The 14,785-nt window shown below is 38.0% G+C and overlaps 3 protein-coding genes across 8 annotated transcripts; 1 reads left to right on the forward strand and 2 right to left on the reverse strand.

The window, feature by feature from the left end:
- Window positions 1-1,231: 1,231 nt before the first annotated feature.
- Window positions 1,232-6,323, reverse strand: LOC115449854 (serine protease snake). 6 transcript variants are annotated; one of them, XM_037443625.1, is made up of 10 exons: window positions 6,214-6,323; window positions 5,275-5,369; window positions 4,973-5,058; window positions 4,144-4,265; window positions 3,778-3,944; window positions 3,431-3,546; window positions 2,625-2,780; window positions 2,237-2,366; window positions 1,729-1,860; window positions 1,232-1,623 (listed from the first exon to the last, which is right to left on the reverse strand). In XM_037443625.1, the coding sequence occupies exons 1-10, from the start codon at window positions 6,278-6,280 to the stop codon at window positions 1,456-1,458; spliced, it is 1,239 nt and encodes a 412-aa protein (XP_037299522.1). In that variant the 5' UTR covers window positions 6,281-6,323; the 3' UTR covers window positions 1,232-1,455. The 6 variants fall into 6 exon arrangements, with proteins under 6 accessions (XP_037299522.1, XP_030033606.2, XP_037299523.1 ...); XM_030177746.2 differs by having other exon boundaries at window positions 1,244-1,623; window positions 3,778-3,935; window positions 6,214-6,322; XM_037443626.1 differs by having other exon boundaries at window positions 1,244-1,623; window positions 5,275-5,357; window positions 6,214-6,295.
- A 2,151-nt stretch (window positions 6,324-8,474) lies between these two features.
- Window positions 8,475-11,831, reverse strand: LOC115449853. The gene is made up of 4 exons (XM_030177745.2): window positions 11,325-11,831; window positions 10,277-10,442; window positions 9,504-9,666; window positions 8,475-9,363 (listed from the first exon to the last, which is right to left on the reverse strand). Exons 1-4 carry the CDS (start codon window positions 11,629-11,631, stop codon window positions 8,992-8,994), a joined length of 1,008 nt encoding a protein of 335 aa, XP_030033605.1. The 5' UTR covers window positions 11,632-11,831; the 3' UTR covers window positions 8,475-8,991.
- Window positions 11,832-11,859: 28 nt separating this feature from the next.
- On the forward strand, window positions 11,860-14,646 carry LOC115449852 (proteasome subunit alpha type-2). Its single transcript, XM_030177744.2, has 6 exons — window positions 11,860-12,011; window positions 12,198-12,274; window positions 12,449-12,547; window positions 13,625-13,781; window positions 13,893-14,048; window positions 14,433-14,646. Exons 1-6 carry the CDS (start codon window positions 11,929-11,931, stop codon window positions 14,605-14,607), a joined length of 747 nt encoding a protein of 248 aa, XP_030033604.1. The 5' UTR covers window positions 11,860-11,928; the 3' UTR covers window positions 14,608-14,646.
- The last annotated feature ends 139 nt before the right edge of the window (window positions 14,647-14,785 follow it).

Here is a 14,785-nt window from a genome sequence, read left to right on the forward strand (position 1 = left end):
AATATATAATTTCGTCATATTAAATTTTAAAGGCCGAAATATCCATGATTATTAATTATTTTTACGTTTTTCTTTCAACTGCGAGAACTAATCACTAACTAGACGTGAATTTAAATTCTTTGCTTGCCAATACTTGTTTAGTTACCCAGATTAAAGCCGAAACAAAATGTATGAAAATGGACCTTGAGCTACCACCTTAAAATATTGTAATGTGCAGAAGTGGGCGCGATGTGGGGATATCGCTTCATCTCTTTCTTTCGCACGCGTCGTAATTCCCGATGACGTCACATGTGGATATTTTGTCTCTTTTCTATTTCTTGTTAATTACCCCTTCCACCGAAATTCAAATGCTTATAACTTCTTGATTTTTCACTGGATTTTAATAATTTCTTTGGTGTTATAATTTATATTACGTAAATATTTGATAATTGTTAAGAACAAAAATGAGTCCGGTACCCTATTATTGTTCTTAATGCAATACATTAGTAAAATATACCTATATAGAGAAACTTAACTCGTGTGAGAAGATTTTCAAAAATATATGTGAAATCATTATTAATTATGTATTGGGCCATGCTTAAATCTAAAATACTTAAGAAATAAATAAGTGGCAGATCTCTACTACATACTTTTGCCAATATAGTAAAATATAAATTAATATTAATAAAATATTTTAGAACCGGGAAAAAATATTATTTATTTACCATTTTCTTAAAACAAACTCATAAATTGTAGGTAAATAGATACACAACAATCGGATCCCTCCCTTAGGTTATTTGGAAGAAGGCGCGCTTAGGAAAATATCGGAACAAATTAAAAATTTCCGATGAACTATATCCGTTGATACTTATAAACAGAATTATTATTATTTTTTGTCAAAAGTAAATAAATAATTACACCAAGTATTGTCCTAGTACTGCCTTTTTGTTACCACGGCTATGAGATTTAGGGATTATTCAAAGTTTGCACGCGCCCGATGATATTGTAAAATTTTAATACCAAATACGCTCAAGGGGCGTAGTTCAAATGCTCATTCAAAATTAACTTGAAATCAGTTCTCAAATATTATTGCAGAGAGACAGGAATCAATGTAAACACAGTTTGTAAGTACAGTTGTTCGTTGCATACGCACTGACATTCGATACCCGATCAAAAGCGTGTTCAGCAACGGCATCACTGCAAAACGTTGCCATGGTCAAACTCCCAAAAATGTGAATAAGTATACTAAATCTTCGGCTATACAAAAGAATCGTTTATTTTTAATTTTTCACAAACATTCATGTTTGTAACAATTGTATTGATATAAATAGTTTGTAATTCAAATAAAATTAAATATCTATAAAAAATGCTTTGGTCTTATTATCTCAGCTTGCTTCCATAAAATAATCTACGATTGACGTTGAGGTCTTTATTTACAAAGTAAAAAGATACTACAGGAAGACTTATGCTGGTTGTTTATGGCCACAAGACGCTCTCTATCCACGGTACGTAGTGTGATACCCTGGTGTAGAGGCCCGGCTGACCCTCGAACCCGCACGCATAGCCAGAGGAAGTGATACCTACGATAACGTACATGCATCTTATTTTGTCATGGACAATTTGTAGTGGGCCACCGCTATCTCCCTGGAACACAAGACGGTCATTACTTCAGCCATAACATTCGGAACAAAAAAGTAAGTAAATTATTTGTACTTCACAAGCAATGAGATCTCATATCTTCTTACTTACTTGACACGTATCTTTAGCTTCTATTCTATCCCCATAGCAAGTTTGAGTAGCCGCGTCGTAACCGTTTCTCATGTTTCTGCTAGGAGGGAAATTCTCTTCGCATTCGGTAAGGGTAAATTTCGTCAGGTTAACCTAGAAATTGTAAAGTTTCTTACACTATATCTGGGTTCAGCATGATAACTATAAGTACGATTAAGTGTAGCACAATTTACAAATTTTAAATCGTTGTATTTTATAGCAGAAGATACAGTACGATCCTGATATCATGATCGGCTTTAAATTATGAAAAACATCCGCTTTCGATAGGTATGACCTTGTCACCATTCGTGACTCACTTCTTCAGAACGCTACCAAATACCGTGGTTGTGGTGCATCTATCAAAAAGATATTGTAAGGGAGCGAGTTATCGATAGGAAATGACTTTATCTGAAAATTTACAATTTAAAAAATTTGTAACCTTTGTTCAACTCTTAAATTAATGTGGTTATCGTTTCATACTTTCCCTTACCTTCTGTAGAGCATTTGAGGTGGATCCTTCATAGGCGGTGAGGCCCCAACCAGTCGCCATGGCTACATCATCTTTCATGTGGTCGCTAACTGGCAGACACGCGGGCACTGTGTACTCATCTAAATGTACTCTGAAAACATTTTATACATTTTACGTAAATTAAATTTGTCAGCAAATATGTACCAAAGTTTCATTCAAATGTTACCAGTCTTTGAACTGGTTCTCGACGTTAATAAGCGATCACTATCATTAGGTAATCTACCTTTTTGTTTGTTCCTCTTCCAATATAGAATTTGCTACGTACTTGAAATAAAAAGCGTTATTTTTTAGAGAATTATATTATGAAGATGGATGCATGCAGATAAAATAATTAATTGATATCGCTCACCTTCTGTCTAGCTCCAGAAGAGCAATATCGTTGTATTTGTTTGGCGACTGGTAGCCCGGGTGCTTGATTATCGTCTTGATTCCATATTTATTAGGTGAATTGTCGGCAATTTCGCTTCTGTTTAACAAGTTTAAATATGCGAACGTCACTACACCACTGAAATTTTATATTAATATGTGATTACTGATATGCGGTAGAAGCCATAATAAAGAAAGAATTTGATCTCATTTTCCTGGGCTTGTTTTACAACATCTGATTAAATGCTATTCGTCATATAAATGTACAAGCTTATGCCCGCGACTCCGCCCACATGATAAAGTTTTTCCGGGCTAAACTTTTCTGTTATAGAAGTCACGTTATATATTTTCCCGGAATAGAAAGGCAATGTTCTGTCTAGGGTCTCAAACTATCCCCATATCAAATTTCATCCAAATCCGTTGGATAGTTTTTGAGTTTAACGCGTTAGACAGGCATACTTTGTGTCATAAGATATTTCTTAGTTTTTAAGAGAAACAATTCCGTCATACATATTTCTTTTGTAACTAACCGTTTACTCAGTGCGCGCAACGGAAGCTCTTAAGAGAAATAAATTTTCCTAGTTTTTGCAACATTTTTTATTGATGCTCCGCTCCTATTGGTTATAGCGTAATCATATATAGCCTATAGCCATCCTTGATAAATGAGCTATCCAACACTAAAATATTTTTTCAATTCGAACCCGTAGTTCGGATCCTGAGATTAGTGCGTTCAAACAAACAAATAGACAAACAAACTCTTCAGCTTTATAAAAAACCTTTGGTACTTACTAAATCCTGTCAGCTATGCAGTGGCCAGCGGTCAGTATGAACTTGTCACTGATCAAGGAGCCGCCGCAGAGCCAATGTATGTTCTCTCCACTACCCTTCCCATAACCTAACAGCGCCTGTGAACACATAGTGTATTGAGTGGCGGTGCGACTCTACTCCGAATCTTGGTTTCGAATACAGGGTCTGGCAAAGCGGTATTAGGCGTTTCTTCGCAGTACCAACCCGGAGTATGCAACTTGTGCCCAATATATCTTCTCGCATAAACACCCTCCCAGTTAGTAAAGGGAGCCCATACCCAGCAATGGGACAGTAATATACAAGGCGGATAATATTATTTTTATACATACCATATGAGAAAACTCATTCTTCGCAGCGTCTTTCCCTCCCACAATGAGGCCATCTGCGATCCGGTAACACTTGGTGCGCCTCTCCCATTTCGTGACTGAGCTGAGATCCTGGCTCATCTCGCAAGGATATACCAACTTCTCTTGGTACTCCAAGCACTCTAGAAATGCTAGTCAGTTAATTTTTTTAATACACCTATACTTTAGAGTATAGTCTCCAACCATACATAGCGGGTATAATTTACTAGATGTTATTCGAGTTACACAATCAGTGTTTTGCAAATTCACTAGATTTGGTTTCTAATATCCCAAGTAGTTTGGTGGAATATATAATGAGGCAGCAAATGTTTTATGTTCATAAATACTCACTGTCCCAGGCCTTCTGGCCAGTCCTCGGCGCCGTCAGTTCAGGAGGTACTGGCTTGCACGTCTTCTCTTCTATATTCTCATGATAGTAATCGTAATCATCGATCGTGGTGGGTTCCTGAAAGCTGAAAGTTAATGATTTCTGTACATATTCAACAATCTTAGTACATAACAGTTTGCTTCGGTGACGTAGTTTTATTACGGTACGATTGCCGTGCTGAGATCTCGGGTTCGATTCCCAAGTGGGGCAAAGTGATTTTGGGTTTCTCTATTTAGTATAAGCCCAAAGTCTAGACTTTTTACCTGATATGGCGATAGAGGAGACGACCCCCAATCACAGCGTGGGAGACGGAATACACACAGCGGAAACTAGGTGCATCAATTGCACCTCTGCCTACCGCTTTGGAGATAAAAGGTATGAGTGTGTAGCAGTATAAGTTGATGGTTGCTAAATATCACTAGTGTAGATACTATCGTATCACGAACATGTCGCAGGGATCAAGTGAATCAAATATATCTGCTTATCTACCCGTGAAGTTTACCACCAATTAAAAGATCCGTTTCAAACTTACGCGTGAAAGTGTTTTGAAGAAATGTAGATCATGCGACATATTTCAGTAATTTCCTCAACTCAGAAACCCGAACAATAGGTACTAAAATAATTGTAGATGTGTTGACAAAATAAAAAATTGAGGTTAGGGATGTGTTTACCGCTTGGACCTTCGGGATCTTTTCGTATTTTGCCTCAAAAACTGGTTTACTACTTAGTATTGATAAAAGTTTGAATAATAAGAACTTCTTTATTTGCTAATACACAAAGCGTCCCACTTACCTTTTAGGGCTGAAGGTAGTCGCGGTCGAAGTTCGTACATTGTCAAAACAACACACTATAGGCTCCATTTGTTCGAACCTACATATCTAAAAATAGATAAAGAGAATATTTAGGTCATCGCCGAAGCTTGTGACACTAATTATTGGATATTTAATTGACATCAGGCAGACAATCGGCAGTGACAACTAAGCTTTTTGCACCATTCTGCACCGTGCTTGAAGAAGTGTGTGCGCAGTCAAAATGTGTTGCGCTAACACAATTAGATTGATACAAGGGCAAATAGAAGAAAAATAATAAATAACCTTTGGCATTTTGTGACTTTTATGAATTCCAGCGACCGCTGATGGACAATTCACGATGTTAACACATGTGCCAAACACGCCATCTTTAATACACACTAGAAAATATTAAACACATAAGTATATTCTTTTGTAACAGACTTAAGGTACCATCATGAGCTTTTCAAATTTTAAGAGGCAGCAATTTCAATTAGTTATTTTACTAGTTTATTCAGAAAAATTAACCCGCTTATTCATAGACGTTATTTATCTAAGGACGGAGCATTGCTGGGATAACAAGTCTGTTTTTCAGTGCTGACGGCATGGCAGCCTTCGGCGTGCGTAAACATAGAGCCGTTGTGATTGGCTAATATTGAGATACCACTTGCATCTAGTTGGCTGTCATATAAACAAAGCTGAACAAAAAGCAAGCTATCAAATAGACAAAGCTGAGAAACAGACTTGTTATCACAGCAATGCTCCGTCCTTAGATAAATAACGTCTATGAATAAGGGGTTAAGAGTTTAGTAGGATAATGGACAAACATAGAAGATTGAAGAAGTTTCATACATAGGAACAAATCTCGACACTGTATAAACTTGCGTGGAAATGTAGTTTTCACAGTGTCTCCGTGTACGTGATAATTACCGTAAATGCACCGTAACCTGTCATGCCCTACCATAAAGCCGATGGTCCTGCGCCTGATCTCTCTCCGGTCATGTCGGAATGCCGTCTTCCCGGACTATGAGATTGAAAAAACAAAGAGTGCACCTGTGTATTGTGCACACACTTGTATCTCCTGTGTACCTGTGTCTGATCTCCGTTTAGATTGGTCGCCGTGGCCAATATTCGGCTAGGAAGGTATCAATCATCACTTTGATTTTATATAAAGTAATTATATCTAGAAACACGGTAAATCTCGATTTACACATGGAGACACTGGGTTTCGAACACGAGTCTCACCGTCGTGGGTCGCCGAGGCGAGAGCACACAGCGCGAGCATCAGTCGCAGCGGCGCCGCACCAAACATCACTGCACTGTCGAACGTCACACGTCACACGAGTAGGACTCCGTCTTTATATAACTTCGCGTTCATCGCTTTAGTCATTAAAAAGTTATTTGTTAATGTATTGTTAGTAATGTGCGAGGTTCTAATGTTTTTTGTGTGTGTAGATCTAGTGAGTTAATTTTCAAATATAAAATTTCTTAGTTTTCATAAAGGGAAATAAATGGAAAAGATAATCATTATGAATATGTATTTATTTAATTATTTGTTACATGATTGCTTAATTTTACATGTCTCGAACCTCTTAAGGCCAGCAAAATGGCGCGCTAACCGTACTTTATGCAGTTTCTAGATGTTATCTATTCGAAATTATAAATATGTAAGTACAAAAAAGAAATTTAACCAAGATATTTCTGCAGTATGTTATTTAATTATTTTTTTAAATGATCCTTTCCTGAAATTTATGATTTTGTGTACCTCCTCATAAATATATTGACAGTCAACATTTTCAAAAAGACCTATATTAGTTTTTTTTAGTAATTATTCGCAAATCTTTGCATATTCCTGTAACTGCACCGCAAATATGTGGTATGTTCAAGGTCGCTTGCTCGAGGAGGGCCTTAAGTGCTCGTTGTTTGGGTACATCGAGGTACAATGTCAGATTTTTTGCGAAACAGTTTGATATTTATGTAAATCCAAAGGACTTGTAAATGTCACCAAACCATAAAATTACGTTCTGATCCATATTCCTCGACGTGCCGAAACTAACAACAATTCGTATTAAAAATAAGTGAAAATTGAGAATGAAAACAATTAATAAAATATACAATAATAAAAACACTTACTAAGTCTATCATAATTGAGGACGCTCATACCATAACACTAATAATGATGTCACCCCTGAAGCTAAGAGTTCTAAACTATTCCATTCTCTACAAACTTATCTATTCTTCCACTTTGACCACATAATTTACCGCTAGGATATAGCATTCATACGTTTTATTTTTCTATCAGCATTAACGATTGTAGAAAGGCATTTTACCTACAGCCCTAGGATATTCTACAAGTGATAACTATGTTCAGCCAAAATATATCTGCCAGAGCTACTTCTCTATCCTGTGAACCGCGCCTGTCAATCTTATTTCCTCGTCAACTAACAGCTAGTTTCAATAACGATCATCATCTCAATCTTCAATCAGATTCCGAGAATGAACCAATCAAAATAACTCATTTGTAAACGTTTAAAAAAAAAACATTCTGATTGGTCCTTTTCGCGATAGATCGAAGAAAGCGTTTGGGATCGTTTATTAAAAAATGGCGGTAAACTACAACTAATAAGACACGCAACAGTCACATGCATAGACTGAAAATCTGCCCCTGCGAACAGGAGTGCAGCTACCATAGTATCAGCTGTACCAATACGGGGCCCCGGGCTTTCGCCTTGGCCCATATCTACATTAAACTAAGCAAGCGCCCAAAAGTTCGTACTGTCCTAAAGAGCCCCTAACATTAGATATAGGATCCCTCCATGGTAAGCTACGCTATTGCCTGCGAAGTAGTAGAAATTCTCGGTTAGAACACATCCAAATCCCGAAACAACAAGAAAGCCCTTATTATTACGCTTATAACTGCAATAACTGTTATATAGTGTCTTATCTTTATTATTGATATTTTTCAAAGGAAACAAAGCACTGTATAATTATAGCCGGCAATAAGCGTTGGTCGAACGCTGAGTAAAGGTAAAGCCAACTTGTAGACTGCAAATTTCCTGCAGTGGCAAAAGGTGAAATTTTCGGAAAGGAAACGCGATAACATATAGGTACTTATATACATGAATGCGGTCTGCCAATAGGGTACCGGACTCATTTTTGTTCTTTACTATTATCAAATATTTACATAATATAAATTATAACACAGAAGGAATTATTAAAATTCGGTTAAAAATCAACAGGTTATAAGTCTTTGAATTTCGGTGGAAGGGGTAATTAACAAGAAACAGAAAAGAGACGAAATACCCACATGTGACGTCATCCGGAATTAAGACGCGTGCGAAAGAAAGAGATGAAGCGATATCCCCACATCGCGCCCACTTCTGCACATTACAATATTTTAAATATGAATTACTCGCTCATTTTTTAACCAATTTTTATGCAGTTTTCGCAGCAGTGCTTCTTTTTCGTATTATTAGCCAGTATATATAGAATAATGTACAAAATCAAGCATAGGCCGGTCCCCTATTGTTTTAATAACAATGAGATTTTATATAAATTATGAAAGGGAAGTCGGCAGTAATCGTGCTATATGGGCCTTCGCCACTGGTGTCTTGTCTTGCTATCAGTCAGTTCGATTGTATAGTTGGCAGAGTTGAGGAAAACGCCAACGTAAAACTCATTTGGTGTCCCTTGTCACAACTCACAGTTGCTCGCGGACACTTGTCTCAAACAGAATAAACACTGATAGCTAAGAATTTATTGTGCATAAGTCGCACTGGATACCACAAAACTCATCTATATTGGCCGCTAGTCTTGGTTTCCTACAAACGTGTAAATGTCTAGACAATAGCTTTCGCCTTGTATCAACTTGCCAGCGCTCGCATTGACCCAAGCTCGACTCCATGTATAGCCAAGACTAATGGATGTGTATAACAATTATATAAAAATGATTATTTATGTGGCTTACATTTCCGATCGATAATCCAGTATCTAGCAGATGAAATCTAACAGTCTTCATATAGTTCATATACAAGGATTCAAGTCGCCGGTCATGTTGACGTGCGAGCAGCTGACTCGCTGTCCAGTCGGGATGGCTATCCTGAAGAGCTTCCCCTGCGGCATGCACACGCACACCTTGAACTGCCCGGTGGCGTGCGCGGTGGTGTTGGCGGGCCGCGCGATGGGCAGGTAGCGGACGTCCACGAACACGCCCTCCTTGCCGCTCAGCACCACGGAGCCGTTGATGGACCGCAGGTAGATGTCCTGGTCGGCGCTCCAGAACAACTCCTTGGACTCCATGTGCGTCCCCTCCGCGCCGCGCAGGTACGCCGAGCTCTCCGACCGGAGCGTAAGGTCCTCGTCCACCGGCGATGTGATCCGCATAGTCGATATTTGCTGCAAGGAAATATTGGATTGTGATCTAAGATGGATAGTCTTATAATATACTAATTCCAGTTGATTTTTATCTTAATCCAAAGTTCAATGAAGCTGGATGTTAAGTCTTACTCGTAACAAAGATCTATAATTAGTCTGACCTTGGCGTGCAGGTTGTTGACGCCGTCGGGGATGGTCATGTCGGGCGCGGCGGTGCTGAACACCGTCTCGCCGGTGTCGGGGTCGAGCAGCTCCACCGAGCTGACGCCGCGGATGAACACGCCCGAAGTGTTCACCACCAGCTTCGTGTCCGACCGCGAGAGCCTGCAATGGAGAAAGAGATTGACGTCAACGAACTGTGGTAGTCAGCGCCGTGTCAACTGACTTATGTAAAGTGTTTACAAAAAACTTACACAATATAAGTATTTTTGTTACTAACAGAATACAGAAACGCCGCCACAAATATACTGCATATTAAAAAGTGGAAGCTTAATGTCGCTTGTGTACGATTTACAACGAATACCCGCCTGTCGAAGCGAATATTGCAATGCAGTAAAGGAAATTAAATAACTACAGTATCTAACGTTCATAGTCGTATAAAACTATCATCCCAGAATCCAATCGGTTTCTCGCGTACTGCGTCATATCCGGTTGATTCCGCGCGATTTTCCCGACGGAATTTCATTTGATCTACTGCGCGATTACAACTCATAACTCGAAGGTTTTTCTAAAAATACATTTGTACGTTATTTTGGATGAAGAAAAAAGAATATTTCAATTGATATTCATGTGTAGACGAGTCTTAGTTTCGAATTTGTTCAGCTACTTTTGTTGCTAACTGTACTAGTGCGTTACTTTTTGTATTTCGACCAAAATTTGTACAGGTTTTGTTAAACAAGTGTTCGAAGTATATTCACACAAGTATCTTACGCACCTGGTCTGCAAGGTGAACAACACGGATCCATTCTCGCTGCTCACAGTCATCGGCACATCGCGGAAGCTCTCGATCAGTCCGTCGCGCTTGTATATGTGGTCTAAATCAGTGTCCCCGAAGAACTTTAGTGCGTTGTGTTCCGGCAAGAACTCCATACTCTCCAAACCTATAATTCATTTTAACAAAAAAGTGTAATTTACCGCTATTTTTACTATGTTAATAACGACTGATTAATTAATAATAATCTCGCGAGGCTAACGAGTGGCTATAATATAAGCTTCTTCAGAAGGTCTGACTAACAAAGTACTGGGTAGGTAGCTCTTTTTTGGGCACTGCCGCGGTTATCACCGGGGGTACCCTGCTAGCGGTGTACAAGCGACCCCCGGCTTAGCAACCACGGCAGTCTAAATTATGATTTGGTGGGCCCTACCGTTTTCACTGAGGGTGCCAGCGGACGGTACGCTGGTAACCCGCAGCTATTCGGTCACGGGGCTCGAGAGGAAGAAGGGAGGAGAAGTAAGGAAGGAAAAGTAGAGGAAGTAGTAGAAGTTTGTTAGGATGGTTGAAAAGGAGAGGGGGGGGGGAGATTTTCGCGAACCCTTATAGGCCTTAATGTGTATTTGTCAACCAAGAGGTATACACATTACACTGTGTGCCTAAAGTCGCGGCATAATGTTCCCCCGTGCATGGGCGTGCATTCGATGTGAAGACCGAGCGCACAAGAATTGCCTCGGGGAGGGGTGTAGTCACTGTTGTGTTCCGGTTTAAAGGATAATGTATCCAGTGTAACTAATGGACATAATAAGACTTAACATCTCATATATTAGGATGGCGAGCGCAGTAGAATACCAAACAATACTTACTTTGTAATTGGATGTGTTAGATGGTGTATTTACTGTTTATGGGTGGTCGTATCACTTACCATCAGGCGAACGACAAGCTCGTCTCGTCATTCAAAGCAAAAAAAAAATGTTGTATGTCATACTTATCAACAATATAAAATTAATTCATATAGCTATTCAGATGTTCATTTATAGAAGCGTCTTACCTTGTCCAAGCCTCAGTACCGCGAGTATCGTGAAGGTTAAAATTAAATTGCCGATCGCAAGCACGAATAACAAGCACACAAGTGTCCAAAATGCAAAGGTTTTGCGCCCTTTATGAACTGTTTTTGTTACATCGTTACCATTTTTATCTGAATAATTTTTCACATTTGCCTTGCTGAGAAACACCTGGCTGTGGGTGGGTGTTTTGGTAATCAACGCTTTTTCAGCTCTATTTCTTTCTAACGTACTTTCTGACATGGTTTCTGAGGACGGCGACACTCCGCGGATCCCACCCAACATACTGCACATATGTTTACGGCAGTGTTTTACGTAAATAACATTACAGTTAAAAATAGCTCAAAATGTATTAGATTTGTCAATCAAAATATCGAGCGAATTTCCCTGGTTTTGATTGGTCAATTAAATAACCAATCATAGATGATACACATTTTTTTTCCTAATTTCAATGTTTTGGCTTCAGGCTTTTAGGGTCAAATAAAAATGTTGCCAACTAAAAATATTCGTAATATCAGCTCTGATGGACTATGACCTTACTGAATTGTATTATCTATAGTTACTTTGACATGCCAGTAACGCCAACATGAAATGCAAAATGTTAATAAAATTTTGACAAGTTGCTTTGTAATCATGGCGTCTGAACGATACAGTTTCTCTCTTACCACTTTTAGGTGAATATAAATTTATTTACGTATATTTAAAGTGAAATTGGTTCACGATATTCAACCACAATATATTTTTCACCAATTTGAAAATTAATTTTGTTTTAGTTTATTCTAAATTACTAGTTTTGTGAGAAAGTAACGTTCGTGTGTTTTGATATATTTTTAAGATATTCTTTTTGTTTTCATCAACAGCCCTTCAGGAAAATTGGTTCAAATCGAATATGCCTTAGCCGCCGTTGCTGCCGGCGGCACCTCCGTCGGTATTAAAGGTAAATATTTGAGGTTATAATAACTGCAAATTCATCACAGAGAAACATCAAAAATATACAAATAAGTTTGTAAAAACTACGATATTTAGTCAAACATAACCTTATAACACATAAGACGACGTGCCCACATCTAACAATTTCATATATATCATTATTGTTATGATTATTTTTCAGCATCCAATGGGGTTGTGATTGCAACAGAAAACAAGCACAAGAGCATTTTGTATGATGAGCACAGTGTGAACAAAGTTGAGATGATTACTGGACATATTGGTAAGTCTACAGTGAGATTTGCATTACATTATTCAGAGATTTATAGTATTGCATATACACTTACTATCTCCAGAGTGCCTAAATAAAGACTGATGAATGTTCAATGTTCATATTAAGGTGCAGCGCAGACAACACACTTTTTGTGTGACTGTGTCTGTGATGCACAAAACGTCTGAGTTGTGCATCGAAAGTCTGTACCTGATTTTTAACAGTCTCACAGCACACTATGCACATCTTGATCATATCATGCATTCAAATCTGAAACATAATCCAGACATATTTTAAAAATTTTACAAAATTACTGTTACATATGAGTTGCTATTTATTTTAAAACCTGCTTTGACACATTCAAAAACAACAATGAAGAAGTGTATTTGTGTAGAGTGCAGAAAAAAGTACCATTGTCTGCATCAGTGCCCATTGAAGCAAACATTTTATACCTGTAACGTTGCGTCGCGCGGCGCGCTCTGCCAGAATTCACTGAGTTTTGCATTGGACTTTTTGTCTGTCAAATGTGTTACTACATATAATAGTATAGCCTCGTTTTCACAGAACAAAAAGTGCATCATGAATAGACAGTTGTTTTGCGCTAATAAATAAAATGATCGGTATTATGAATACAGTTCAAGCATGATTAGACAAAATATGAGGTATTGCTACTATATTTAGTGTGGTCAATAGCATAAGCTCATTAAAATTAAACTATTTTATCTCGGTTTTTACATTTTAATTTTCTCGACGTTTCAAGGACTTTGCAGCCTTCTTAGTCACGGGAGGTATGTCGCGAGAAAATTAAAATTAAAAAACCGCGAGAAAATCCAAAAAATACTTCAATTTTAATGCCTTACATTAACGTAAAATAAGAAATCATTAAGCATGAGCACATTCAACATTTAGGTAATATGCCTGACAATTTAATGCTGGTGATCACTTTGATGAAGCTTAAAATTGTTGATGTTCTCGCTTGTTTTATTGCAAAAAACATATCTATAAATAAAGGCAATTTGTGAATATTTTTTTACCTGAATATTTTTTTTTATATTTTACATGTAAATTGTTAATTATTTATTTTTCTAGGCATGGTGTATTCAGGAATGGGTCCAGATTATCGCCTGCTGGTTTCACAAGCACGTAAGATGGCCCAGCAATACTTCCTGATGTATCATGAGCCAATTCCCACTGCCCAACTAGTACAGCGAGTGGCTACTGTCATGCAGGAGTACACTCAGTCAGGGTCAGTATTAAGACTTAGAGGTGTCCACTAAGATATTTGTAATACTTATTGGTATTATTATTACACTGATCATGAATGTACTCTATAATTAATTTATTTTATTATTTCCAGTGGTGTGCGCCCATTTGGAGTATCACTGCTGATATGCGGTTGGGATAGTGATCGTCCATATTTGTTTCAATGTGACCCCTCCGGTGCGTACTTCGCATGGAAGGCCACTGCCATGGGCAAGAACTTCAATAATGGAAAAACTTTCCTGGAGAAGAGGTGAAGTATATGAACTAATTAATTTAGCTACTAACTTATTATGGAATAAAATAATTCTAAACTGCAACACCATTGCGGCTCCATAAAGCAAATGTGTGAGGAAAACAGATAGTTACAGCTATATAAACAGTAGCAAAACACTATACAGAACTTGGAATACCAGAGGGCATGGCCCCCATTGTGCTCGTCATTTTGACCTCTCAGTCTTTAGTCTCATAATGCTCAGTGATTACACTGGCCATGGTGTTATACCATGATCTTCATTTTAATTTCTAAGTGTTTCAAACCACACAAAATACAAGATTGTTTTTTGGATCCGTACGTAAATTAGATACTTACATCTTAACATAATAATAGCAATAATAGTATTTTTCTCGTTAATAGATACACTGAAGATCTGGAGCTTGATGATGCAGTCCACACAGCAATTCTCACACTCAAAGAAGGTTTCGAAGGTCAGATGACTGCCGATAACATAGAAGTAGGGATTTGCGATGCGAATGGCTTCCGTAGACTGGAACCCGCTCACGTCAAGGACTACCTCGCTAACATACCGTAATTGTGATTCTTAAATAAATCTGTATTATTTTGTAATTCACCATGACTTTTATTTACGAACAGAATAATAATAGACCACTTGCGCCTCCACCTGCCCCTTCAGGCAGAAAAGGTGTGTAAAATGTTTAAGAGACACAATATAAACTTTAAATTGTGCTGTCGATAAACATGATATTGAT

This window comes from Manduca sexta, chromosome 26 (genome assembly GCF_014839805.1).
Source record: "Manduca sexta isolate Smith_Timp_Sample1 chromosome 26, JHU_Msex_v1.0, whole genome shotgun sequence".
Taxonomy (NCBI): domain Eukaryota; kingdom Metazoa; phylum Arthropoda; class Insecta; order Lepidoptera; family Sphingidae; genus Manduca; species Manduca sexta.